Source organism: Cupressus sempervirens, chromosome 8 (genome assembly GCF_028749045.1).
Source record: "Cupressus sempervirens isolate cs-2001-9-10 chromosome 8, ASM2874904v1, whole genome shotgun sequence".
NCBI classification, from domain to species: Eukaryota; Viridiplantae; Streptophyta; class Pinopsida; order Cupressales; family Cupressaceae; genus Cupressus; species Cupressus sempervirens.
Window position 1 is genome coordinate 111,429,593 of NC_143125.1, and position 26,769 is coordinate 111,456,361.

Here is a 26,769-nt window from a genome sequence, read left to right on the forward strand (position 1 = left end):
CCAACTCGATAGTGTGTTCAAACCCTCGATGAGGTGGTATACCAGGAGGAATATCCATGAAAACTTTATCATGTCTACTTAAAATATCCTAAAGTTCATCATCCTGCGGAAGTGTTCGATGCCCCTTTATAGGTTCCGCCGAGATAAGACAATGCGCAGCCCACACAACGTCATCGTGCCAAAAGATTGCCTCCGTCTGATGCACAGAAACTTCCTTTGGACCTTCATTTTCCATCCCTCAAAGGACAACCTTCTTTCTGTCAACTGCAAAAGTGAAGTCCATTCGTTTGAAACTCTGAGTGTATTCATCAAGGGTCTCCATCCACTGTATGCCAAGAATAACTTCCATGTCGACCAGGTCCACTATGAAGAAGTCATCAGTCACCGTGTGATTCGCCATTGTGATACTCAGTTGAGGAACAAGGTGCGTGCAAGGCAGAAAAGTCCCCCCGACGACCTTGACCTAAAAGCCTACATGCGCCTCTGTAGGTAGACTTATTTGTTTTACCAAGGACGAGTTTATGAAATTTAGTGTAGCTCCGCTATCCAACATCACCATAACCCTTTGTCCTTGAAGGGTACCCCGTACACAAAAAGCTGTGTACCTCGGGCTGCCAGCCAATGCAATGGCTCCTCCGCGTTGTACCAAAGCGGCAATTCTCTCCGTACGGTTTAAATTGATGTTGTTGTCATTGTGGGTTGGTTATCTTTGGTTGGCATTTCTTCCTGTTTGTCCTCATCATGGGACATGACCTCAAAGGAATGGATCTTCCCCTTTCCGAGGCATCGGTGGCTAGGCTCCCAAGGTCCCTTGCAATTGAAACACAGTTTCTTCCTTTGGAGTTCCTATCTGGTAGCTTCATCCAACAACAGCTTCTTGGGCAGAGGTTTGTCCCTTGGAAACGTCGGCGGTTTCGCATGTAAGTAACTCTGGGAGGATGATGATGATATCGATGATGATGCCACACTTTGTGCTTTATTGATTGCTCCCGACAGGGTGGCAGGATTGAACCCCTTCACCCAACCTTTCAGAGGTTCTGTCAGTCTGTCCGTGAAGAGCACTACTCGCCTTCTTTCGGAAATGTTCGTGACCAAAACAGAGAGTTTCTGAAATTCCGTATTGAACTGGTCTACGGATCCAGTTTGTCTCAGTTGCGTGAAGTCTTTGAAATTGAGCTCTGGATCTTTACCATCAAATCGTTCTATCAATCTCTCTGTGAATTCTACATAAGTCTTTATTTGATTGTGCCCTAATGTGATGGTGTCGTGGTGCGCTGCAAGTGTAACGCGGCAAATTTGATTGCTTCTTGGTCTGGCATAAGATTCAGCTGGAAGTAGGTATCGGCTTTCATTACCCACGCTTGCGCTGATAAGGAACCTGATCCGTCCAATGGAGACAGATTAACTTTAACTTTCTTCTAAGATCATCGTTAAAGTATCCTTTGTTTCCGCCTCCCAAATATCTCATTCTCAGATCTGCATAATCTTCGTAGGATATATCTTCTTCAAGGTTTGCATTCTTCCAGTCTTCTCTCATCTCTTCGAAGGTTGATTGTCTCCCTTCGTGTTGCGCCTCCATCTGTGGTGGAAAAGTCGACATGAAAGGTCAAGAGTGTGTTGGCTGAGGGTTTGATTTACTCGTCACCGAGTCCACGTTGTGACCATTTTGTTCTCCAGATATTTTGTTCTTCGCCAACTTCTTGAGAGTTTTTTTCATGAGTCATTGCATATCAGTGATCTATGCCTGATTCTTGGCAAGTTCCCTCAGTAGAGGCACAAGTTCGGTAGTGGTCGGTTCCTGTTCGTCTGCCATTCAATCAACGGAATGTGTCCTCGTCCGACTATAAACTCTCATTCACTGTCTACAGGCTAGTAGGATCGAAGTGCTCTGATACCACTGTAAAGTTCCTATTTCGGGAAGATCAAATTTTCTTTGTTTCTCAACAAGTAACTGGAAGGCATGGTGAGGAAATGAAGACTGTAAGTTGCAAGTAATGTCGTACGATGTTTGGAAGGTTGGCCGTACGGTGTTCAAAGTATGACAGACAGCCGTACAGCTAAAGTCTTATGGTGGTAGCAGGAATAAAAGGTTGTACGGAGAAGGTGAAGGGTGTACTGGTGATGGACGTTGTGAAGGGAAAAATATGTTGTACGGTGTGAATTGGAGGCCGTACGGGATATTCCAAGGGTCGTACAGTGGGAAAACAAGCAAACAGAAGAACACTCAAATTGGTAAGCCGTACAATGAGGGTAGTTTGGCGTGTGGAAAGAACGAAGACGGTCGTACAAGGGGCGGGGGGGGATTGGTGTGTGGTGTAGTAGAGGCTGTACAGGAAAATTAAAGGGGGCCGTACGAGAATGCCTTGATATGGCACAGAAAATGTTTGAGCCACAATGAAAAACATCTTCAAACAGAATACAGAAATAGAAAACTTGAATATGAATAATCCCTTCAATAGATGCCAAAGATGATGTTCCAATTTGCCTGATCTGAGCGAAGTAATACATGCAACAATGGAATAGGGTGAGGGTTGAATCCCACCGAAACCGCTTAAGCCAAATAGGGAAGGTCTTCCACTTTCAAAATGGAAAATTACAGAGAACTCCAGTAGGAATTCGCAGTACAGAGAAATATAATTCAAAAGCATGCCTACTACAATCTACAAGCCGTGCTTAAATACCCATCGGGAAACTTTTCGAGGGTGTACAAAGATAGCTAACGGCGACACAAACTATAGAAACAAAAATAAAAATGGGTTCGAGATATATTAAATCAATCAGCCCATTACAAAAGTTTGATTTATTATTTATTTTATAACGGGAACATTACAGAAGAAGCCTTATCAAGCAACCCTTGGAAAGAAGCAATGATTGAAGAATATTATTCTATACTAAAAAATGATGTATGGGATGTTGTACCCAGACCTAAAAATAAATCAGTTGTTTCTTCTAAGTGGCTTTTCAAAATCAAGCATGCACTTGACGATAGCATTGAAAAATACAAAGCCAAATTTGTAACACGTGGTTTCTCACAGAAAGAAGGTATTGATTATGAAGAAACATTTGCTCCATTTGCTAGATACACATCTGTTAGGACTATCTTGGCAATCACAACATCCAAAGGATGGAAAGTTCATCAAATGGATGTTAAAACAACATTCCTAAACGGTAAAATTGAAGAAGTTTATATTGAGGAACCAAATGGGTTTTTCACTCCTAACCAAAAATCTCACATGTGTAAGTTAAAGAAAGCACTTTATGGTCTTAAACAAGCTCCCAGAGCATGGTATGAAAAATAGACAACTATCTAACAAAGTTAGGGTATTCTAAAAATGAAATTGATCCTAACTTATACTTCAAAATAGATGGTGATGACATGATTATTCTTGTATTATATGTTGATGATTTGTTGATAACAAGTGAAGAACATCTTATAAGGAAATGCAAACAAGAACTAACAACAGAATTTGATATGAAAGATCTAGGTCTTCTCCACTACTTCCTAGGACTGGAAGTCTGGCAAAAAGGTAATTAGATTTTTCTAAATTAGGGAAAATATACTATTTGATATATTGACAAAATTTGGAATGATGGATTTACTAGCTACTACTCCTATGGAAGTCAACCTACACAACCTGAAGGATGATATGATCAAGTCTTAATCTACGGATCCTACTTATTATAGGCAGTTGGATCCTTAATGTATTTGGTGAATAACCGTCTCAATATATTTTATGCTACTAACACCTTAAGCCAGTTTATTTGTGCACCGAAGAAGATTCATCTAATGGAAGCTAAATATATCTTAAGATATCTAAAAGGCACTATTGGCATGGGAATCATATATGATCAAGTAGAAATCAATCTTCATGGATACTCAAATTTTGATTGGGCAGGCAGCACCACTGAACGTGAAAGTACTTATGGATGTTGCTTTAGTTTGGGATCTGGAATGATTTCGTGGTTCAGCAAAAAGCAATCCTCGGTTGCATTAAGCTCTACTAAAGCAAAATATATAGCCTCTTACTTGGGAGCTAGAGAGGTTGTATGGTTACGAAAGTTACTAGTTGATTTGTTTAAAAAGCCTCTGAAGCCCACTATAATTTATTGCGACAATTAGAGTTGTATCAAGCTTTCAGAAAATCTAGTTTTTCACAATCGATGTAAGCATATTGAAATTCCTTGTCATTACATCAGAGATATGGTGGATCGAGGTGTTATCAAATTGAATTACATCAGTACCAATGAACAAACAGCAGATGTTTTTACCAAGCCTCTAGCTAAAGTGAAGTTGGAATACTACAGAGGAAAACATGGTATAATTAAATTGTAATATTGAAGCTTGAATTTAAATTTAAATTTATATGTGTTTATGTTTCTATGGTTGTTTAGTTGCATCAAATATGTAATGAAAGGCGACGATCTTTCATGGACATATATATTCAGAAGGTAATCTTTTGTAAGGTGACAATCTTGCAAATGTTAAGCCTGTTATCATGAAAGTTTTGTTCTGGTTATGCTAGAAGTCATTGATAATGAATGCAGTATGATTATTCTAGATATTATTTCAGAAAATTAAAGATCATTATTATGATATGATAGTGTTCATAGCATGGTGATTTAAATTATTTGAAAAGTCACTATTTCAGAGTGTTAAAGTTGGATAATGTGTTATGTATAGATTTTCTATACTCTGGTATCTATTAAGGAGTTTATTACTTCTCCCTTGCTAAGAGGGAGTGTTGATGTATAGCATCAGTTGAAGTAATATTTTATACTTGAAATCATGATTTAATGAATTTTGTTTTTAACTGGTGAAGAATATATAGGTATATACCTATATATGTGTGTGTGTGTGTGTGTATGCCTTTAATTATTCACAAGATAAACTTCATGTGTATCGGGCTTATGTCTTGGAGACTATCGGGGCTTTGTATCTGCCACGGAGACATGACTCTCCATCCTTGTATTTATATGTCGAGCGATCACTGGGATTAATATCAATCTATGGCATACAAGTCCCAACGATCTACTCCTCTGCAGGTTATTACAGTTAATCTCATCGATACTTCTTTGGTGCACAATACTGAAGATTACTAGACATTGACTGAATCTGAAGATTATATCGACTGCTATCCAAAGACAAAGATCTGCATCATTGTAATAACCCCTACCAGTTATAGCTTATTCAAACCTCCATTTCTTCCACAATTCAAAGGTTTGACATTTCACCAAAAACTTGGCACACAACTTTGTTTTACTGTATAGGGTGTATTTGTTTCTTCTTATGAAAGATAGCTTGAAATGCAATAATAGAAAAATAACTCTTTGACAACAAATTATGCTTATTGCATTATTTCAAAGCCTCTCTTACAATTCCTTATCCACTGAAAATATACTTTGCAAAATTTGAACCAATTATCAATACTCACTAACTCTGAAATTATAATCAGACATACAACAAACCCTTACAAATTCAATTGGACATCCAAATTAATAAATTTCTAAGAACCTGATAATGCCGACCAAATGCAAGTGTTGTAGTTACATGAGCTGCCTTCCCAAAGCCTCTGCCATCACAAGTTGTAGACCTTCCCCATAGACTGGTGCAGCCTGATAATCTGAAATATACCCAGAATGAAGACTACAATGATGATTGCAGGCCCAGATTCAACTCGCAGCCCTGCAATTTACTTTACTGTTACCCAAAATATGAAACGTTGGCTCTCAATATTAGATGCAGCCCTCTGAGAGAGGTCACAGGTTTCTTCCAAACAATTGCAGGCCTCTAATTATTAGCAGCAGGCCTTTAACTATTAACAGCAGGCCTCACAAATTCGAACATCAGGTCTGGAGCAAAACACAGATATCTCCAGCACTAGCAGCACAAGGCAAATAAGGAAAGTGCTGGTGTGAACAGGAAATCCAACGCCAAACAACAACTCCACCCACTAGCTCTTGCAATTGCCCAATTATAAAATCAACCACCATTTCGATAGCCAACAATGTCTTTCAACCACAGTAAGTACAGCTTTGAAAGACTATAATAAATCTCAGAAGTCCACAATACCTCAGCCGTGGATTCAAATTAACTTCTAAGAATCTCAAACTCAACCCCTTTTACTTCAGCAAGGGCATCAAATACAGAACCTTAGAAAAGCCACAAAGGCAACAAAAGCAAATAAATATTCAAGCATGCTTTTCTCAACAAATGAGCTTGTATTTATAATCTCAAAATTCCCCTTTGTTGCCAAAATGTGACTTCACTCAAGAAGCTTCACCACACAACATTAATGAGAAGCTTCCCCTAGATTCTTTCATTTGGCTTAACTAATTAATAAATAACTCTTTCCAATGACAACTCATTCTCAACTTAAGTGAAATTATAAAGTTAAATTATAATTTTATAATAAGTCATTTAATTATTTAATAATTATTTGGCCACTCAAAATATGATAACTCCCAAAATACTCATCATTTAAATATGTCATCTGAAATAGGAGTCATACCTTTGTTTCTCCATGTGACCAAATGCACTTTCCAGAAATAGAAAGGGTCCATCTCAATCAACACCCAACTTACCGCAAATAGTAAGTACACAAAATTGAGCCCAAACAAAGTCCAATCTGAGCCAAACGAAAACCAATCTGTAGCTTATTGAACTATGGAGAAGATAAGGTCATCCCAAGCCAAGCCACTTCCTCAAAAGACCCTCTATCCACAATAATTAGCCTACGAGGATCACAATAATAGGCTAAACCCTGAAACTCTGATATTGACAAAAATGGGGACATTACAATCATTCTTTCTACAGTTTGAGATACCAAGTAAGGATATTTGTAATTGTTCAATTCTGATATAATAGCTCTCTCTATCAGAGATCCTTAAAACTAACATGGGGAACTATGCCTTAGATCAACAGATGACATGGATCAAATGACTGCATATGGGAGTATATAGCTATAACACATCATATTGCATATCTACAGGCATATCCTCTATTTAAGGCACTTTATGGATAATAGATATGATGCTCTCATGTTTGTTGATTTGGTGTTTGTAGATAGCATGCTGTTGACTTCCATTGATGTGATCAAGTATAGCCAAGATATATTGAGGTCACTCAAGGATCATTTTCACTATGTGAAAAGCACACAAAAGCTTTATGTCCATTAGAACCACACGGAAAGGAGATTTGGAATGGGGGAATTGGTGTTCCAAGGTTGCAGCTGTGAGCTACGTAAATCTTACGGGCAAGTTCTATAGGCCTTAAAATATTGTGAGGAGAGTGGGAGTTACTAGAGCACAAGATGACACATAATGTCTTCCACGTTTTGTACCTCAACAGGTCACTTGAACAACATATCATTCTTTTAAAAGAAAAGCTTCTCTTGCATAATGAGGGGAATCAACATTTATTCTTGAAGCCATCATTGACATTAGAGAGAAACCTGAGGAACAAGGGCATTACCAAGTACTTTAGTTCATCGAAAGAATCTCCTTGTGGAAGAACCCACATGGGAAGGTGCAATGTTCTTGTGCATCTAGTTTTGCAATTGCTTGAGAGCAAGCAATTTTGTTAAGGGTGGACTATTGTGCTCCCTTCTCAGTAGTGAAGGATTTGAAGACCTCTAGTCTGTTTATATTTTCTTTAGGCTAAGGGAAATTATAAAGGAAATATATCATATTGTGGTGCAACCATTCTAAAAGCCATTATGAGGCCTATGCAACATTTTTGTAAGAAAGTACTTCTAGACATTTGGAAGGAAAAATGTAGAAATTATAATTAACTAAGGGCCCAAGGGTGGTGCCTATATATGTGAGACAGGCACTCGAGGAAAGCCATCCATTATGTCATTATAGAAATCAGAATTTTCAGATTTGATCTCTCACGGACAAAATCTCTTGATTGGCAAGTTTTGGAGGACAAATTCCCTCTTGGAATCAATTTTATTCGGGAATTGAAAGCCCTGAAATCTTGTAGTGAATTGTTTGACCTGGATATGATTTGATTTGTAAACAAATGGGCAGATTAGTGAAATTTTGAGATTGAATGCTGCTGTATTCCAGCAACCAGCTTGTGGGTGATTTTGTTGTATTGTTTGTTGGGCCACTTTAGTATACTGGTGGCTTTTAGCTCTGTAATCTTTCTCCTCATTGGATGGCAAATGGGAAGAGACAAAATTTGGTTCCAAGTGTCCTTTTCTTGGCCCAAAGATATATGAATTATATTAATATATCTGCAACCAGATAGGTTGAGCTGCTCCAAATGACACCGAGAATTCCAATCAAACTGCAAGTCACTTACAAAATACCGCAGCAGAATGATTCTGAATCAGTTTCACTCGTAGACAAGGTTGCATGCAAATTGTTGACACTGTCCTTCATTGTAGCAGCTATATTACATGCTTTAGAGAGAACTGATGTGTCCAAAATTAAATTAATTATGCAGTGTACATATTACAATTTTTGCCAGGGATCAATCAATATGCATGAGAGCCCAAATGCTGACTTCTGGCACTACATTCTTTTACCCAAGATGAAAAGGTAATGTATTTAAATGATATTTTTTTAGGAGCTTGAATAGCTGTTGAGCTGTATTTGAACCTCATTTAGGCTTGTGTTCTACTTCTCCTAAGTGTGAATTCTAGTGTCTTTAATGTATGAAAAGATAATGAAAAGTGAATGTAGTTTAGGAAAAAAAATAAACAATTGATTTGAGTACAGTTTAAGGATTCTGATATTTCTAATTGACAAATTGTTGTATAGTGACACTAAGACATGATTACTGGATCACAAGGATATTAGGAAGTGGTGTATGCAATTAACATTTATGACCTAGGTGGGATTCATTTGGTGAATCAGCAACTCACTCATCTGTTTTTGTTCTACTAAATGCTTTTCTTTCTTTCTTTTAAATGTAATTTGCAGTTGTATTTAGTCATATTTTAGATTTCAATAGTGTGTATGTTTAATCTGTTCTCTTTTTCTGTACACAGGGGAGGCTACAGTGGAACAGAACCACAATAATTTGAATGGCAGAGAGGGGGATGAATCTTCTACAGAAGATTTTCCTACTGTTGAGGATAGACAGCGACAAAATGAAATGTCTGAAACAATTGACAGGAGAGACAAGAGAGATTGTACTAGAATGTCAACCTCTAACTGAACAATTTAAAAAGCTGTGAAGGAACAGACAGTCTTAGATTTTGCATCAAATGTTTATCAGTCAGGATCTTTACATCACAATACTAAGCTACAGTACAGTTTCTAATTCCTTGTTTCAGGAATATTGTGTTCAGTATGTATGTTCCATTATAAGAATTATGTGCTGTATTTACTATCTTATGCACAGGGTTCTATTGTAATATTTTGAAGGTTTAATGATCCTTCACTAAAGTGAAACTGATATGGAACACTACAATGATTCTTGCAAAAGTATATGAATATTGGTTATTTCATTGGCCCTGAGCTGTTAAATACTGGGTTAAGAATTATTGTAATATATGTAGATATTTGGTGATGCAATGGAAGATTAAAGCGTTTAGCAATTGCAAGACCAGAGATCATGCTTCTGATTTATAATGACTTAAGAATTGCTGTAATGTTTCCTTGGTAACCAGTTATGTCATGCACAATTGTGCTCTGTGCAGTGAACATGAGTAAATGTACGACGCTTTCTTGTTATATCATCATAATCCTATGGACATGGACCTTTTCTACCCTGTCTACCAGTGTCAGGTTTGGATAGCTACTCAGTACTGTGCAGAATCCTTTACTATGTTGGCATATTGGATGGAAGTTTTTTTTTCTTTTGATGCCTTTTGAACTAGCATAGCCCTTATGATGGGCATTTGTGGTTTAGGGATTCGTCTGCCGTCTTCAGACAAAAGCTAATTTAGAATGCTACTAATATCAAGATTTAGAGACCTGCTTATAGTTGAGATTTATATTTAGATATAAACTGGTCGGCATTATGTGCATCATAATATCTTATGAACCGAAATTGAAGCAAGCTTTTACTATCATGATGATAGACTTACTGTATAGGACAAGCAATATCTTGTCTGTTCTTGGTCTGTGAACTCTATTAATCATAGACATTTTAGAAGCCTAAAACATAGTTGAATAGAGATTTCACATAAGAATCGATAAGCAAATTGACAAAATGAAAAATGCTTTCATTGTCAAAATCTAACTTACATATAGAAAAAATGCCCAGTGGCTCCAAGTTTAAACCATCAAATGACATAAAATGTAAATACTAAACTGTAAACATAAAAGTCCATAATCAGCTATCTGAATCATATTTTCAAAATATAACTAAACATATGTCTATCCATAAACACAACATGCTAGGTCCAAAAATCTAAATCAGAACTCAAATCTGTCGCTTCCCAAACCAATCCTAGAGGTTTGTCATCCTCTTCAATTTGTAGAGAATCTTTGGGATTGACATCCAAATATAAGGCTAGAGTCTGATGATACTAAGTAGTATGTCGATCTTGTAGCTGTAATGCATCTTGAAGAACCACTAACTTCTCCAATTGTCTAAAGTAAGGTTTTTTCTATTGAGCGATTGGATGAAGCTATACATAGACCAATTCCTCATTACATTAGAGGATCTAACAACCTGTGAAAAAAGGATGAATGACAACTACGCTCAACTTTGGTGTATTTTGGCCGTGTCACATCCACTATAAAATAGTCTTGTTGAGCTAATGTAGCTCTATCTGTCCTTGCCTCTGATTTGCTAAGATTGGAGCACAAAAAACTGTAAATGCAAGCCACTAAGTGCAAAATTTAGATTATACATTTTTGCAAGGGCCTTAAAGAAGCCACCCTTCACTTGAGTTGAACACAAAAAAATATATTATTAGGGAGTTTCTCTTCTGAATGAGATTCATGGGGAATACATATTAATAATGAAGAGATAGGAGGTCTACTTTGCTCTTTAAAATTTAATTGAAAACTTGAGAATCACCTCTTTCACTAGATGATGTCACTCTCCCAGGGCTCGGTGTATACTATTTGAGATCGAGAGCATAGATTACCATATGAAATGGGGCAATCATAATGTTACAATGTCGCATCACATTGGGCCTAACATGCTCATAAAATCCCCAATAGGTTCCTACGAGGAATAGTTTGCTCGATCTATTCCAACATGCTATTTAAGGTCGTATCAATCTTTTGAAGGTTAGGAGACTTAGAACTACCATGTCTAATTACTCACTCAATATACTTAATGAAGGAGAAAATGTATCTCCAAGTGCAAACAAAATACAAGTTAGAAACAACTCAAATAACAAAATCAACAAAGCTAGAATTAATGTAATAGGACCAGCAATGCAAAGTTTCTTACCTCATTGTGGACCATCAATTGTCATAAAGGATTCTTCGCTTCACACTTCTTCCCTTTGGTGTGCTTGAATCACACCATCTACCCCACTCCGCATTGATCACCATTGATTGTAGGCCCTCTTGGACTTAAAGCTTCCTTCCTAACAAAATAAAGTAGTTGACATATATGTTCTTCACTAGCTTGAGGAGCTCTTTCAAAAATGTCCTAAACAAAGCAAGAGAGTGTGATGGTTGCAAATGAACATTTGCACATCTCTAGCCTTTGGCATCATTGCTTTCACGCAATCAATTTTTCTAGTGTCCTTAAAGGTATTGTTGAATGCATAGACAAAACATGGGCTCCAAAAAAATGTTCTTATAAGCACCCTTCTCCATCAATCAAACTAACATACACACTTAGGATGAATTAGTGTAATGCCTCTTAGGTGGTTCACACTATGCCAAAGGTTGACCTATAAACTATGTGTTCTCATAGGCTAGCAAAGTGTTTACAATACCCAATCGGTGGCTATGGAACTTAGTTTGAAGCTTTATAAGCCATTTTGGACAATTTAAGACATTCTCCTATTTTTCTGGAGGTATTCCTATTTTGTTTGGATAGATTGAGAGTTTGACTAGAATGTGTAGGGAGATATCAAGGATCATTCTAGAGGCTTTAGTTGTAGTCCCTTTTTTAAAGAGAGGATCCCTAAATTTTAGGAGGGGACCATTAGTTCATTTGCTATATTTGGACATCATTGTGATGACAAGTGCAGCATCAATTTTTAATTTCAAATGATCAAGTGATGGGCTTTGAATAAAAATTGAAGTATTAAATTTAATATTTAATAAAATAAAATATCATGATTAATAATGTCACTATACAATAGATTATTAAAGTAATAAAATGACCCCATGTACTAATGAGATGAAGTTGTTTCCATAAAGTGGTCATCTGATTAATGTTGAGTAAGACCCCAAGGGTTCAAAATCTCTAGAGGGAGAAAATAAATTAAAAATAAACTTATGTTAATTAAAATAAGAATTGGAGGCTTCAATTTTAATATTTTAAGGATTATTTTTAGATCTCTCATTTGCAACTATTGCCAGATATATTCTAAGTACAAAAACCCTTGGAAATTAGTGTATTGGATGAAAACCTAACTTTATGTAGAGAGGTGGATTCAACCAAGATTCATCATTAGGTTTATTTACAAATTTTGGAATCGATTAAAGCTTCAATCAGCTAGGGATTGGAGCCATTTGTAGGTTTAGGGCAATAGGGTTTGGAGCTATTTGTAGGTTGAGGACAATATAATTTAAGTTTTGGGAGTTATTGGAGCTTCAAGAAATATATATCTGATTTAACTAGCATTTTTTATAATATTGCTACATTAGTCACTACAACGGTTGCTAGTGTACCTATTGTAGTACTCTCTAGCACTGTTAACTTATTTCAAATCTATGGGCATTGTTTCACCTTTGTGAGCATCACCTAGATCCAATGAGTGCTAAGTGTTCCATTTATTCGCATGAGAGATAGATTCATAAAACATGGGTTAATGAGTTTGACTCAAAAACTACATAATTAAATCTTGGTAGAAATATCACAATTTGACTTGTGGGAAATATCTCCTACGTATCATCTTGCTAGTTGTGCTTGGTTACTAGTTTGTTGTGATCGGTAACTACTTGGTGGAGTGTTCCTATTTTGGTTCACCGAGTGGGTTTGGTTCCTACTTCAAATTTTTAAATGGTTGATTATTGTAATTTGATATTGTAAATCACAGTGAGAAGGGAGAAATATTTATAGCTGAAAACATAACTTAAAATACATAACTAGAAAATGCATAACTAAAATAATATGAATACTCATATAACGTAATTTGCGAGTACATAAAATATGTTATTTTAAGTTATTGTATTCTTGGATCCTTGCAACATCCATTTCATGCATTATTTCAAAATAGTAATATTATACGAAGGACTATTTCTAAAACCTCTTTTATTAAAAGACCCTTGAGGGCCATTATAGTCTGTAACTGAGGGGTCATCTAAAAGACTAGTAGTCTATGAGTAAAACAGAAAAATAAATGAAGAGAGTAGATTAGTTTCCCATTCTCCTAGTAGTAAGAGTACATCATTGTCTTGACCTTTATACATTAGTGACCTTTCATTCTTTATTGGTTAGCCTGGCCCTGACTTGATTAGAAAGGAGGATGACCAAGAAGTCCTCTCCACAGTTGGCATGGTCTTTCCCTCTTGTGACGTCTTTTATGTCTCATTGATCTTTAGAAAACTATTTCTCTTCATTCCCTAGATTTAGTTGCCCAACAATCTCCTTAGTATTGTGTTCATTGAATTAATATTTGCCAAGAAAGCCTTGATCATTTAGATAGTTCTAGTGCCAATCATCCAATTTTGGTTCCTCGATTATGGCCACATTAAGGATAAAATTGATGTGTGTGCCTATGTCATCCCACCTACCTTGTAGTAACTACACATCTTTAGTATACATAATTGGGTGCTTTATTGCATGAGATCTTTGAATACATTACTTATCTAGTAGGAGAATGATGAATGCTTTATGTTCCCTATCGACATTATCATGCACAACATTAGTGTCCTTAAAATACTTATTCTTAAAAATAACATTTGGGTGAGCTTCTTCACTTATTTCTTGGAAACCCCTACATATAAGAGCATGGCTAGGAAAAAGATGGGATGTCTAAGTTGACCATGTGCGTAGTATGAGCCAATAAGAATTGAAGACCTAGAACTTCCTTCACCACATGCATAATGTATATTTGGTCATTCTTCAATACAACACTTAACCTTTTACCACTTACTTTTCCCTAAAATGATCCTTGTGGTTTCATCAAATTGATCTTGATAAGCATGCTCATTTATCCCAACATATAACTCACTAAAACTATTGAGCATCAATGTTTCAAAAACTCTTAATTTTGAAATGAATATTAGATAGGAGCTATTGAACCTCAATGTCCAATTTATAGACAAATAATTAATTTGACGGTTCTAGTGAGGTGGGCATGTAAGAAATGATAATGTTGAGCAAGGAATGAGAAACAATCCAAGTAAGTTAAGTGTGAAACAATGTTACCATAAGATAAGCAAACTCCAAGAGCATACACCAAGATGGTTCAACAATGGAGACAAGGATTTATAAGGGGAAAGCAAAGAAAACCCCTTGTGAGTATTATGAATGAAGGCAAATGCCTAGAGAAGAGAGAGAGAGAGTGTTGGAGCAATAGTAGCTCAATACAATAACATCAAGTGCTAAGAGTGAAGAAGAAAGAAGGAGGAGCATCTCTTATATAGAGATGAGAGAGGAGTTGCATTTGTAACTCCCATTTCTATGAATGCCACATTCATAATAGGTGTGTGCAAAGTGTCACAATCCTCTTAAGGAGGATAAACTAAATAAAGAAATAAACAAGAGTTGTCCTTACATGTGGAATAAAGGACAAACAATGACATGTCCTCCACATGTGTACAAGAGGACAAACTACATTTAGGGACCCTTGGAATATCCCAATTAATATATCCAAGGAAAGATTAACCTTTCTAACAGGGCAGCCTGATTGGGTGCCCTAAATAAGGAGAAAGTTGGTAGGATGGACATGTGCTTAATAAATACCATCTCACTTTATGATCATACATATTTAATTTACCTTATGCCCCAATTAAATTAATTAGTACACTACAACCTAAAATTAAAAAGTTAGGTAATAAAGGTGAGGCATGTATGGGTGTTGGTGCCTTTGTTTGTATAATTAATTTTCAATCATATTCTTAAAGTTAGTTAACTATAATTTAATCATTCATGAATTAAAATTTGAGCATTTATTTAATTGGTCTTTTGTTTACATGTATTTATTTAATGAAAAATGTCAAATGTGCACATAAACAACAATTACTTATTGTAAATGAATAAATAAGAAGTTTATCAGTAGCAATATATTGTATAGATTTTGATAGGCATTAATTGGTAATTTATTATTATATGTTAATATTAAATAATGAAGTATGTGTGACAACCTACCCTTGAACTTCTAATTATTTCCATTTCCATCTTATTCTAATACAATGTGGCATTACCTTTCTTTACATAATAGATCACTTACAAAAAGTGCAAACAAATAACTGAAAGCACTAAATTGAACAATAAAAAATATCCATCTCTAATAAGAGGAGGCGACTCATGAGATCTCCAAATTTCCTAGAGGTTGATATAGCTTTGGGATGGAAATGATATGTTTGCTAAATTTCTTCTGGAGGTATCTGGTAAAAAAAAGTCATCAATATATTGAGTTATGCCCTACTAAAAGGCTCAATGATATGATGTCATTTGTATGATGTTAGAATCAATCGTTGTGTCCCTTACTATAACGTTGTGGGAGCATTCTTTGGGACTCCCATTCTTTCACTGCTCTAGTTGTTAGATTATAATGATGCCCTTCTAACTCTTTCTAATCCATTTATTCTATTTAGGATGTTATTAACAATGATACAAATGCAAAGGGATTGTAGATGCAGGATTTTTAGTCTCATAGAACTTGGGAGAGAACTTTGAAAAAGATCCACAAGAGATGTAGAATGCTTCCAAACCCCCATCTTGTGGCATTATACTAGGATCTCCCTTTATATCCCACCCTTGAGGGGGATCCAAGTGACAACAATATAGGTTTGAATTTTTTGCAAGATGTACAAACAATATCTCCTCACACTTGATGATTTTTGTATCTCTAAGTCTGTCACTAGAATTCAAAGTATCTCTGAGGTTGTAATTTGAACTGTCATCTTCCTGGTGGCTTTAGTCTTTGTATATCTCTCTCAACAAGGCCTTATGTAACTCCACTCTTTTACATCCGAACATCTTCACGTTACTAGCACAATCACCCATTTATGTAACCAAGGCTAGTTACCTACTAGTGGAGGGTTTTGACATAAAAAAATTACACTTCTACAAATAGCTCTAGAATATATTTTATAGTAAAATACATACATATATTACAAATAAATTTAAAATGGAGAACTAGTTCTCATAAATTTTGTCCTTTTTATTATTTTTATATAATATATATAAATGGTGTTTATTAATATTTGATTTTAAAATCACCTGAAGTCTAATTTTTTTGGCATGATTCAAGTTTAGATGGATTTCTCATGCAATAATCCTATTAGCAAACAAGCATTTCTAGTGAAATGGAAATTCTAATTTATACATTGGTCTATGAATATTTTATCAGATGTTATTATAAATGAGTAATAATATTTTATTCATTCATTTTTGTTTGAGTGATTAATTATTGGTGATGAACTATTTAGTAGTTTTTGTTTAAGTGATTGATTTTCCAATCATTTATTTGGTAGTTTATATAGTTACTTTCATTTAGTTGATATTGTGATTGTACTTGATGACTAAATTAGTCACTTGTTTAGTCACCTGTAGTTGTAATTTACAAAGAAATAGTAGAATGTGATCAATTTTAGTCACATGACTAAAATTTTTAGTAGTGCGATTAAAAGTTTTAGTCACATATTTGCCAAAATATAGTAGTAAGGAAAATATTTCTTGAATGAATGTATAGGCCCCTTGGACGTACTTAGCCTTTCCTCCCTTAGGCAATGATTCTCATTTTCCAAGTTGGGAATAATGTGACAACGTGTCATTTAATTTTGTTTGCATCAAGTGCACCCTATAAAAAGCTACCAAACCATGTGAATCTTATTTTATAAAATACAATTGGATATGCAAACTATTTTGATGCAAAGCTACATCACTCCATAGATTTTACAGATATAAAAGCCTTTGCAAACTTAACATCAGTTGTTACTTCTTTCTTGGATTCATTTGACTTCATTTCTGCATTTAAATGCATAGCCCAATGGTCTTGACCGAGATTACCTGTTTATTTTTCTTACATGAATCTAAATGACCACATACTTTTTTCTTACGTGATTCTACATGGCTACACCAATTTTTCACTTTTAATTTTAACACCTTAGTGCAACTAAAGTGTCAAAACCAACCAATAAGTGAGTCCCCTAGTAAAAAGGCCTATGGATGCTCTCTTCTTATTTTAGAAGGTGTGGCTACCTCAAAATGTAGACAATTTATTAAAATAGAGTTTGCATTTAACTAGAAGGCAAGAAGGATAACTATAGAAGCAGGTACAAAATAAAAAAATTAAGAGACATAAGTCCACTGCTCACTGACTTGGATATAAGTCTACACTATTAATGCAACTATCTTATGTTGACTGGACCTCTGATTCATAGTGTCTTCCACTCATATTATACCTTGTTCACTCTTTCTCCTTAATAAATATTGTATTCAACATGGGTCTTATCGCGCCCTTCAAATATAGATCAGTCTTTCTATCATTCTTCACGATTAATGTTAATAATTCTTGATGTCATATTTTCACCACCTTGTTTATCAATTCAATTATTATTGATAACATGACAACATCCAATTTTATTGGCTTACACCTTAGTTGATTATGGGCACATTTTGTTATCATCATTGATGATCTATGATACCACATACTTTATGTTGCTTGTATTGAATTGATACTTTCTATTATAAAATGTTATTTCTAGTTGTGATAACGTGATCTCACTGAAATTACTATGGGATTCGTAGAAATTGACATCCTCCACATCACCTAGATACTTCGCCAATTCTCTTACTTTAAAGAGTCATGGAAAGCATGTTGATGACAACATGGACTATAGAATATTTGTGAAGATTGATAGCCTAGTATGCTCTAGACTGGGATTCCTTTATAATTGAGAAGGAAGAAGAGGATTACGGAGAGTCAAAGATTGAAAAGGCATCTAGAAAACAATGAGGAGAATCAAAGACATTATGAGATTTAAAGCAACAGAATAAGAACATTGTGGAACTCTTGTCACAAACTAAACTATGTGAACACCAAATGATAAATGGATATACAAGTATGTTTAACAATGACAAATATTGCAAGGAATAGTAGAAGATATAGGAACATTATGGGCAATGCAGAATTCATTGAACATGTCCCTTTCTTAAGATGTGAGATTATTTGTCTGAGTGGAGTTTCCTACTAATTAGCATATACATCTAAGGAAGAAATTAAGCTTGGAAAAATAATTCAATTTTTACTATTAAACATTTTAAGCCTAGGAATCAAGCTTTAGTGTGTGATGTTTAAGTCACACGCATTGGCAATGGCCTCAAGAGTAATAGAAGTATTGATCTACAATTATAATGATACATTTGTTGAGTCATTAACAATTGTGCAATGTCATGAATATATTGACATCATGAAGAGCTTTGTGATATGAAAGACTTAGATTGTTGAAAATACAATTACCATGGGTGTGGAACAATCAAAGATTGGCCTCAAAGTTTCCTAATCTTTCTTCTTGCATTAGAAGAGGAGAATTTTGTAGACCAATTTTGGCCATACACTATAGTAGTCTTTATTGAGGAAATTTGATAACAATCAATATTGTGAGAATAAAGAGAACAATATCTACACAAATCTTATCAGTAAATTCAAGGAAATATTTTTTGTATTGACTAAACCTCTTCTTCTCTATAATTAAAAGCTATCATCTTTACCCATGCTTGGAAAGTATGTTATTGAGCTTGAATTTTCATTGGATCCCTATGAGTTATAATAACACTGAGATATGCTCTTGAAATTGGATATGATTCTCTAATGGACACCCAATAAGAGATAATAGGAATGAAATGGAGTAATGACAACCATACGAAATGAGATACAATCCCTCCTACAATACATTACAATTTCTAATTAAATATTATTGTTATCATGCAAAGGAATGAGACTACACTGAGTAGAATAAGAAAAATATATTACAAATGCATAAAGCATTTTGGTATTGTTACAATTTCAACTTTGAATCTCCTTTTTTTACTCTGAGTACAATATAGCTCTATAAAATAGAATGTGTGGGAGTTCTACATTGTGGGGGGAATAATCATAACCAATGTTTCATTCCCACTTGGACCATCCTTAGAAAGATGTTCCATTATCAAATATCTATGCACTCTTATGTATAGATAAGTATTCTCATCTTTTACATTTGTCTACTCATTGTAGTCTCTTTCCTTGACCTTTTTCCTTTATGTCTGAGGATGTTATTGTAGGAAAAGAAGGTTGGTACTTTACTAATTATTGGGAAAACCCAATCTTATGGTAGTAGCTCTAAAGAAGTTGTGATCTAGAATTCATTAGTCATCTGATGATCAAGCTAGATAAAGTGACATTCTTGAATCAAATATCATTGATGACTGAGATTATGAGTCTTCTTACATTAAGAGGGAGTCCAACACTTCTTCAAAAGAAATGTAGGAGCTCAAAAGATTGATATTCATAGGGAGTCTAAAAATACAGGTGTGTGACTGCATTATTTTGATGGACTTACCCTTGTATACATCATGAGAAAATATTGACTTGTCACCAGAAAGTCAAAAGATTGATATCATATTCAAAGGGAGTTCAACAATTTATCATGGGCATCCAAGGACTGAGAGAGCCTCTAACGGAGTAGTTAAATGATATGAATTCCCATGATATCTGTTTAGAGAGAGAATTTCCAAGTGTAATTCCTTGTAAATGATCTTTCCTCTATAAGGGAAAAGTTTGAAGTAAAATTCTTTGTATTGCATTCTTCTCTGTAAGAGAGAAGTTTGAGGTGGAAATTTGTTGTTCCACCCTCTAAGAGAAGCCATGGTGGATCTTCCCTCTAACTTGGTTCATGGTGGATATCATGATAGCATAAGTGCACCAAGTTGTGGTGCCAAAAGGGGGTATAAGTGGCCACGTTTTTTTTTTTAAATTAATAATTTTTGAACTTTGACAAGAATTTGAAGATAGTTATGCTCAAAATTTTAAGATATGACAAGAACAAAAGTAGTAGTCCTTTGAATCTAGTTTCTAAACTACTAATTATTTTTCAAAATGGTTTAGTTTTAGGTCATCAAAAAAGGGGGCCACAGAAAGTGGTACTATTTTTCCAGAAAAAACATAACATAGTGCAAAATGTGCCCCGCCTAAAATTTTAACTTTTTATTTGAAATTCTTTAATCACTCTAGTCAAAAGTTACCTAACACTGTGTAGTTTATCCCATATTTTTTGGGTAATTTTATAATCTGTATTTTTTTAAAATAAATTTTGTAATTGGACACATCCAAAAAATGTGAAATATCAGTGTGCTCCCCCTAGAAATGATTGAAAACTAATCTAAAATCAAAACCTTTTTTTTTTCAAAGTGTGTATAACAGAATCTAGTTTCTAAATAACTAAGTTGTTGCAAAATTTGATGAACGGGCTAAAATCTAGACCCTAATTAGTACGTGTTGATTTTTGAGAGAAAATGAACATACATTCAAAAGAAATTATAGTTGAAAATATTGAAGTAGTATGAATTCAAAATAAGTTATATAGTTATATAGCTAACACAGAGATCTACAATATCATGTAACCTTATTTTATTGATGCTCAACCACAAGGAGACTTGAAGGAGAGAACACAAGAAAAATCAATCATTTTTTGCATGCTTGCTACAAAACATGTCTCAAACCAGTTTAGAGACTCCAAACCTTTGGGTTGGATCCCCAAGGAAAATCCCAGTCTTAGGCTTGGTGGAAAAAAAAGCTTCAAATAATGCTCACATGTTATTTAAAGTATTTTTAAATTTAGGGCTTACATAGTGTGCATGCACTATAGAACGTACGAGCTATAATGCGCACACACTTTGTAATCCTTGTATTTGAAAAGAGAGGGAAGGAGAGAGGGAGAGAGGGTAGAGAGTAGGGGATGGGAGAAGGTGGGATAGGGAGAGAGGGATGAAGAAATGGAGAGAGATAGAGAGAGAGAGAGAGAGGAGTGGGAGAGAGATTTAGCTAGAGAAATATGGAGATCAAGATCAAGATAGATACATGAAAACATATATAAATAAATAAATAAATATATATATATATATATATATATATATATATATATATATATATATATAGAGAGAGAGAGAGAGAGAGAGAGAGAGAGAGAGGGGGATGGAAGAGGATGAGAGAGAGTGTAGGGGATGGAAGAGGGTGGGATCGGGGAGAGGGAGAGAGAGATTAGGGGATGGGGAAGAGAGAGAGAGAGAGAGAGAGAGAGAGAGAGAGAGAGAGAGAGATTTCACATAGTGTGTATCCACTATAGTGCGTACCCACTATATGAAAACACCAAAAAATGGTTACAAGGAAAGTTTGGGTCCCTACTGACCCATATTCTCTTTTTGGTCTATTGTTTGTTCTGTTGTTCCGATAGAAAACACGAGTTTCATGCTATTGGAAGCTAGCAAACACCAAATTCAATCATCAAATACACTATTTGAAGGGTTTTTGAACATTCTTTCTATAGAAAAGGTTAGTGCAGTGCTTTTTAAATATTTTTTGTTACTATAGAGACAAATTTCAATATAATTTGACAAGTTGTTTAAATATATAGTGAATTCATTGAAATTTGTGTTTTTGAATGAATTATTATTTGGAAATGGTTAGAGATTTTAATGTTAAATAATTCATTATAATTTTACAAGTTGTTTGATATATATTGTGTATTCATTGAAATAATTGAAATTTGTTTATGTATTTGAATGATTTTTTATTTACAAATTGTAAGTAATTCAAATATTTGAATAATTTGACATATAGAAATCATCATTATGCCAAGGAAGAAACCAAACACTCAAACAACAGAAGAGAGGGAGAGAGATTTGGAAATCAAAAGAGATAAAATGAAACTACTACGTGCACAAAGAAAATTTCAATGCAATAATGAAGAATTATCTTTTGAAGAGGAACATGAACCACCAATACAAAGAAACAAAGAGGAAGAATTGGAAAGACAGAGAACGAATGAGACTCTTACACTCAAGAAGACAACTAAATTGTGAAACTACACCATCTTCTGATGTTGGAGTCATATCATCATCTTATGTTGAAGAGACACTAATTTTTACATCTAACAATGTACACACTCCATCATGTCATGTTGAAGGCACAACATCAACATATCAAGTAGGTGATATTCCATCTTTTGCATCTTATTGCCAAGGTACATCATATTCAGTTGAAGATACGAAAAATACTCAACCTTATGTTGATGTTCAAAATGTTGAGAGAATAGAAGAGATTATAACACCTTCTAGAATTCATTTTAGAAGACCAAAATATTTTATTGATATTGATACTAACATTTTGAATCAATGCCTAACAAGATTATCAAGTGTACTTGTCAAAGAAAATTTAATCGTATGTGGAGATTATTCTTTGAAGAATTAAATATGATAGGTCAATGCCAATTATTTGTTAAAATGATGAGGAATTTAAAATTTAGGCCCATCATGAAGATTCTTGGGCTAAGAATAATGGATGATTCAAATGAAAAAATATTGTAAAGAATCTAATGAGTGCATATGACAAAGTGGGTTCTAAATCATGCACCAAAGATAGTAATATCACAAGACGCATACTTACATCAACAATAGTAAGTACCCAAATGAAGAAATCTTGACTCATAAGAAAGACAATAAAAATATTAAAAATTGGTAGAGGTACTCTAAGGAGAGCCATGGTAAGGCATGAGAGAGTGGAAGATCCAAGAAAAAATGATTTATGGACATTTAGTGATAGACTACCGCAAAAGGATAAAGAAATTAGCGAATCTTTGAAATCATTGATTGAAGATTTTTGGACAAATAACAAGTGTGTTTCCCCTAATCAAAGAGATGTTGTAAGAAGGAGGATTGGTAGAAAAAATCATGATCCACATGCAAAACAAATTTTGGACTCAATTCAAACACAATTTTTTGCAAAATTGATTGGTATGTATCCTCAAATTTGAACAAGTCAAAGATTTTTTGAGATGGGTAGACCTTTTTATGTGAAGATAAATCACACATGCACAACTTCTTATAGGATACATATTGAATTTTCTAACCATTTTGATGTTTTTAGGCATATATGTGTGTTTTTGCATTCTAAGTTTGTTTTGCAAGATTGTGACATAAATGAACCACCTAGATCTTCAAGGGAATTCATATCCAACATTTTATGTGAAATAGGGGATGTTAACAATTTTACAAGATATCATGCTTGGATGGTACATGCTTATTTTGTGGTTCTTTGCAATTTTTATCAACTTGTGAACATTTAGATAGTACATAAGCAATTGGAAATGAAATAGTAGATTACAAAAAATATAAGACAGTGATATATGCTCTAAAAGATGGGAAACATGGTGAAAGATGTGATTTAGTCATTGAAAATATTCCAGTGTATGAGTTCATGAAGATTTTTATGAAAAAATAATTTATGAGCATGCAAGGCATACACATAGAGCTCAATAACTGGATTTGCAATTCAAATTGTGCAAGGAAACATTTCCACTGGATACCATTATTTTGGTTGTAGACTTTGCAGAGAACTACACACTATAACCACAAAATGAGGTGCAAGCAATGTATTATACTTCTCAATAGGTTTCCATAGTTGTTCACATAACATTCATGCATTCGTCTACAATTACAAAAAAATATAGGAAGATATTGAGGGAGTACCATTTTTATACCAGTGATGATCAATCACATTCTATAGATTTCATACATGATTGTTTTCAACTATTTTATGGAGATTTGGCTAATAGGGGCATACCATATCGTCAACATATTATTTGGTTAGACAATTACACATCTCATTTTGAGAATGCACAGATGTTTTATTGGTTGAGCAGGATGCACAAGTTGTCTAGAATTTAATATATGTGAAATTTCACAGAGGTTGGTCATGGAAAGGGAGAGCATGATGGTGTAGGCACATGCATCAAAAAAGTATTAGCTCGTGAAGAATTAAAGTACAAAGATGAAGCAACATTGATTGATGCAAAATCCATCGTCCAGTGGCGTAATGCTACAATAGGTCCAAGTAAGGAAGGTGAGTTATGGTTCTTAGATTTTTTGGTTGATAGATAATACTAACATTGCACCATATGAGAATTTTTGTACACTAACATGATCAAGTGAATTGCACTCTTTTAGAATCTCTGATGCAAGTTCATGGAGTATCCACACATGAAAAATAGAATGTTTTTGTCCATCAAGTGTGGAGGAAAATTGGGATGAGTGTGAGTGGACTAAATGGGCGGACACATGGGATATATAGGTTTTGGACCCAATTGACACCTATCATCCCCCACAAGCATTGGAAATAGTAGATATGGATTCATCCATTAACTTTGACCACTTATCTAATCTAGTGCAACCTGGTAATGTATATATCTCTATAAATTCAATATGTAACTTTATAAATTTTACCTAAGTATTTGTTGAATTAATGACTGCATTATGTACATTTGTCAGTATAGGCCATGTTTTTGTTGTTATTGCACTTGAAGACAATAAGGTAGAGACAGATTATTATTTGTGTTGTTGTGTCCAAGCCAAAAAAATGGATCACTCGGTTACATATGGTGAAGGTTTAGAGTACCATATAGGTGCGGTGGTTGTAACTAGAACATGGCTTAAATGATATTCTATGAAGAACCCTAACTTTGGGTTATTCAAGGATCGATAAACAAAGAGGAAGATTCTTCATTATTCGAACCTTGTTGTTGTGTCAAATGTCCACTTGATCAAATATGGAGGAAAACCACATAATAAGAATTTTGGAAGGTTCGCAAGTCAGACGATGGGGAAATGCTTGAGACATTAAAATGTAGAGAAAATCTAGTTGGTTCATTAGATTGCATATAATTACAAAGACATGGACCTCTCTCGCCTTTTTTGATGCAGAGTGCACAACTAGGTAGCTCCAAATGGACTTTTCCACTCTTTCACCCAACCAACAAACTACCAAATCTCCAACCTTCTCACAAGGTTTAAAAAAGTTTTAGTCCTCCAATTGATTAGAGAAACAAGACATCCAGCTTCACCAATAATCCAAGGACAAAGAACTAAGTTCACCCAATTTATGTTTTTAGGACCTATTTCCCACAACTAGGTCAATACTAGAAAAACACCATAAATGTTTGTCCCAAGGTTTCTAAGGTATGGAATGGACTTAGGGCACTTATAAAACACAAAATACACCAATGGTTTGATTCCCACACTTGCACAATGTCTCTAACTCCTGTCATACTCCAAACAACACGTTTAAAAGGTCAAATCCTCTTAGGTACTTGACCTAGGGCTGGTTAGGAAAAATAGAAAAAATTATTCTCTAGTCTTGAAACCTTGGAATCGTTGAAAGGACCCTACTAACTACCATTTTCTAGGAGGCCATGAAAATCCAACCATAGAGATTGTTGTTAGGCGCCACTTATGGAATGTGCACAAAATTGTTGTCCTACAAATCCCGTTGCACTAAATCTTGAACAAGTTGAGAAAACAACACTTTCAAGGATGAAACCAAAAGAAAAAGAAAGGTTTGAAAAATATCCTTCTCAAACAATCATTAAATCAAACCTTCCAATACATAAAGTATGACCAATGTACAAAAAATAGTAAAAATGGCTTCAAAACTCAAAATGCTTTATTGCAACTTCTCCCAATCTATACAATATGCCCCTTCAGACCTCACAAATGAGATATTTATACATCCTAGGACTATTCCAATGGTTAAAAATATTATTTGAATAATTATAAATCCTTTTAAACCAACTTGCATTTTTAAGGAACTTTTACAACTTTTCAATTTTGTAATTTTGCACAAAAAGTACAACTTCTACAATTTTCACTACATTTAACTTCTAGGACTTGGAAAAGGTTCCAAATTACTCAAAAACAAATAAAAACACCTAATCCTAGGATATCTTGACCAAAAACTCAAAAAGACTCAATTCTTCCTAATTAGCAACTTTTGCTCATATCTTGCACAAAGTGGCCTAGGCATACATATCTTGCTCATATCTCTCTCATCATTCTTCATGGGTCCTGACTATTTTCTCTATTTTCTTTGAGTGGTTAGGTAAACCCTAGTCTTAAGCTCATCCCATCCCATTGACCACTCTAATGTTCTTGAGCATGTTGAACAAAATTGACCCTAAGAGTCACTAAATGCCATAGGGCAACGATATTTGATGAGGCATATCTCAGAGCTCGTGCACTATATGGATTTAATTCTAGGTGCTACAAGATCATGTTGTCGACACCTATAATAAACTTTCTCTTTTTAGAGATTGGATTCTATTTTGATTTTGCAGCCCCATCTTGGGTGATACTGAAACTTTTGGTGGTGACCAGTACAAAGTTGCCAACTGGTGAATCTCTCTAACTGTTCATCGCGGGATCAAACTATCTGCTTCATTAGCTATGAGTGGTTGGGTAAACCCTAGTCCTAA

The 26,769-nt window shown here is 34.7% G+C and overlaps 1 protein-coding gene across 7 annotated transcripts in view; it reads left to right on the forward strand.

The window, feature by feature from the left end:
* Positions 1-9,551, forward strand: part of EMB1417 (Pentatricopeptide repeat (PPR) superfamily protein) — a 279,888-nt gene extending 270,337 nt beyond the window's left edge. For all 7 annotated transcript variants that reach the window (XM_089796897.1, XM_089796902.1, XM_089796899.1 and 4 more), the window contains one exon: positions 9,000-9,551. In XM_089796897.1, the coding sequence (XP_089653023.1) occupies positions 9,000-9,169 (170 nt within the window). In that variant the 3' untranslated portion in view covers positions 9,170-9,551. The remainder of the gene's footprint in view (positions 1-8,999) is intronic.
* Positions 9,552-26,769: the final 17,218 nt, after the last annotated feature.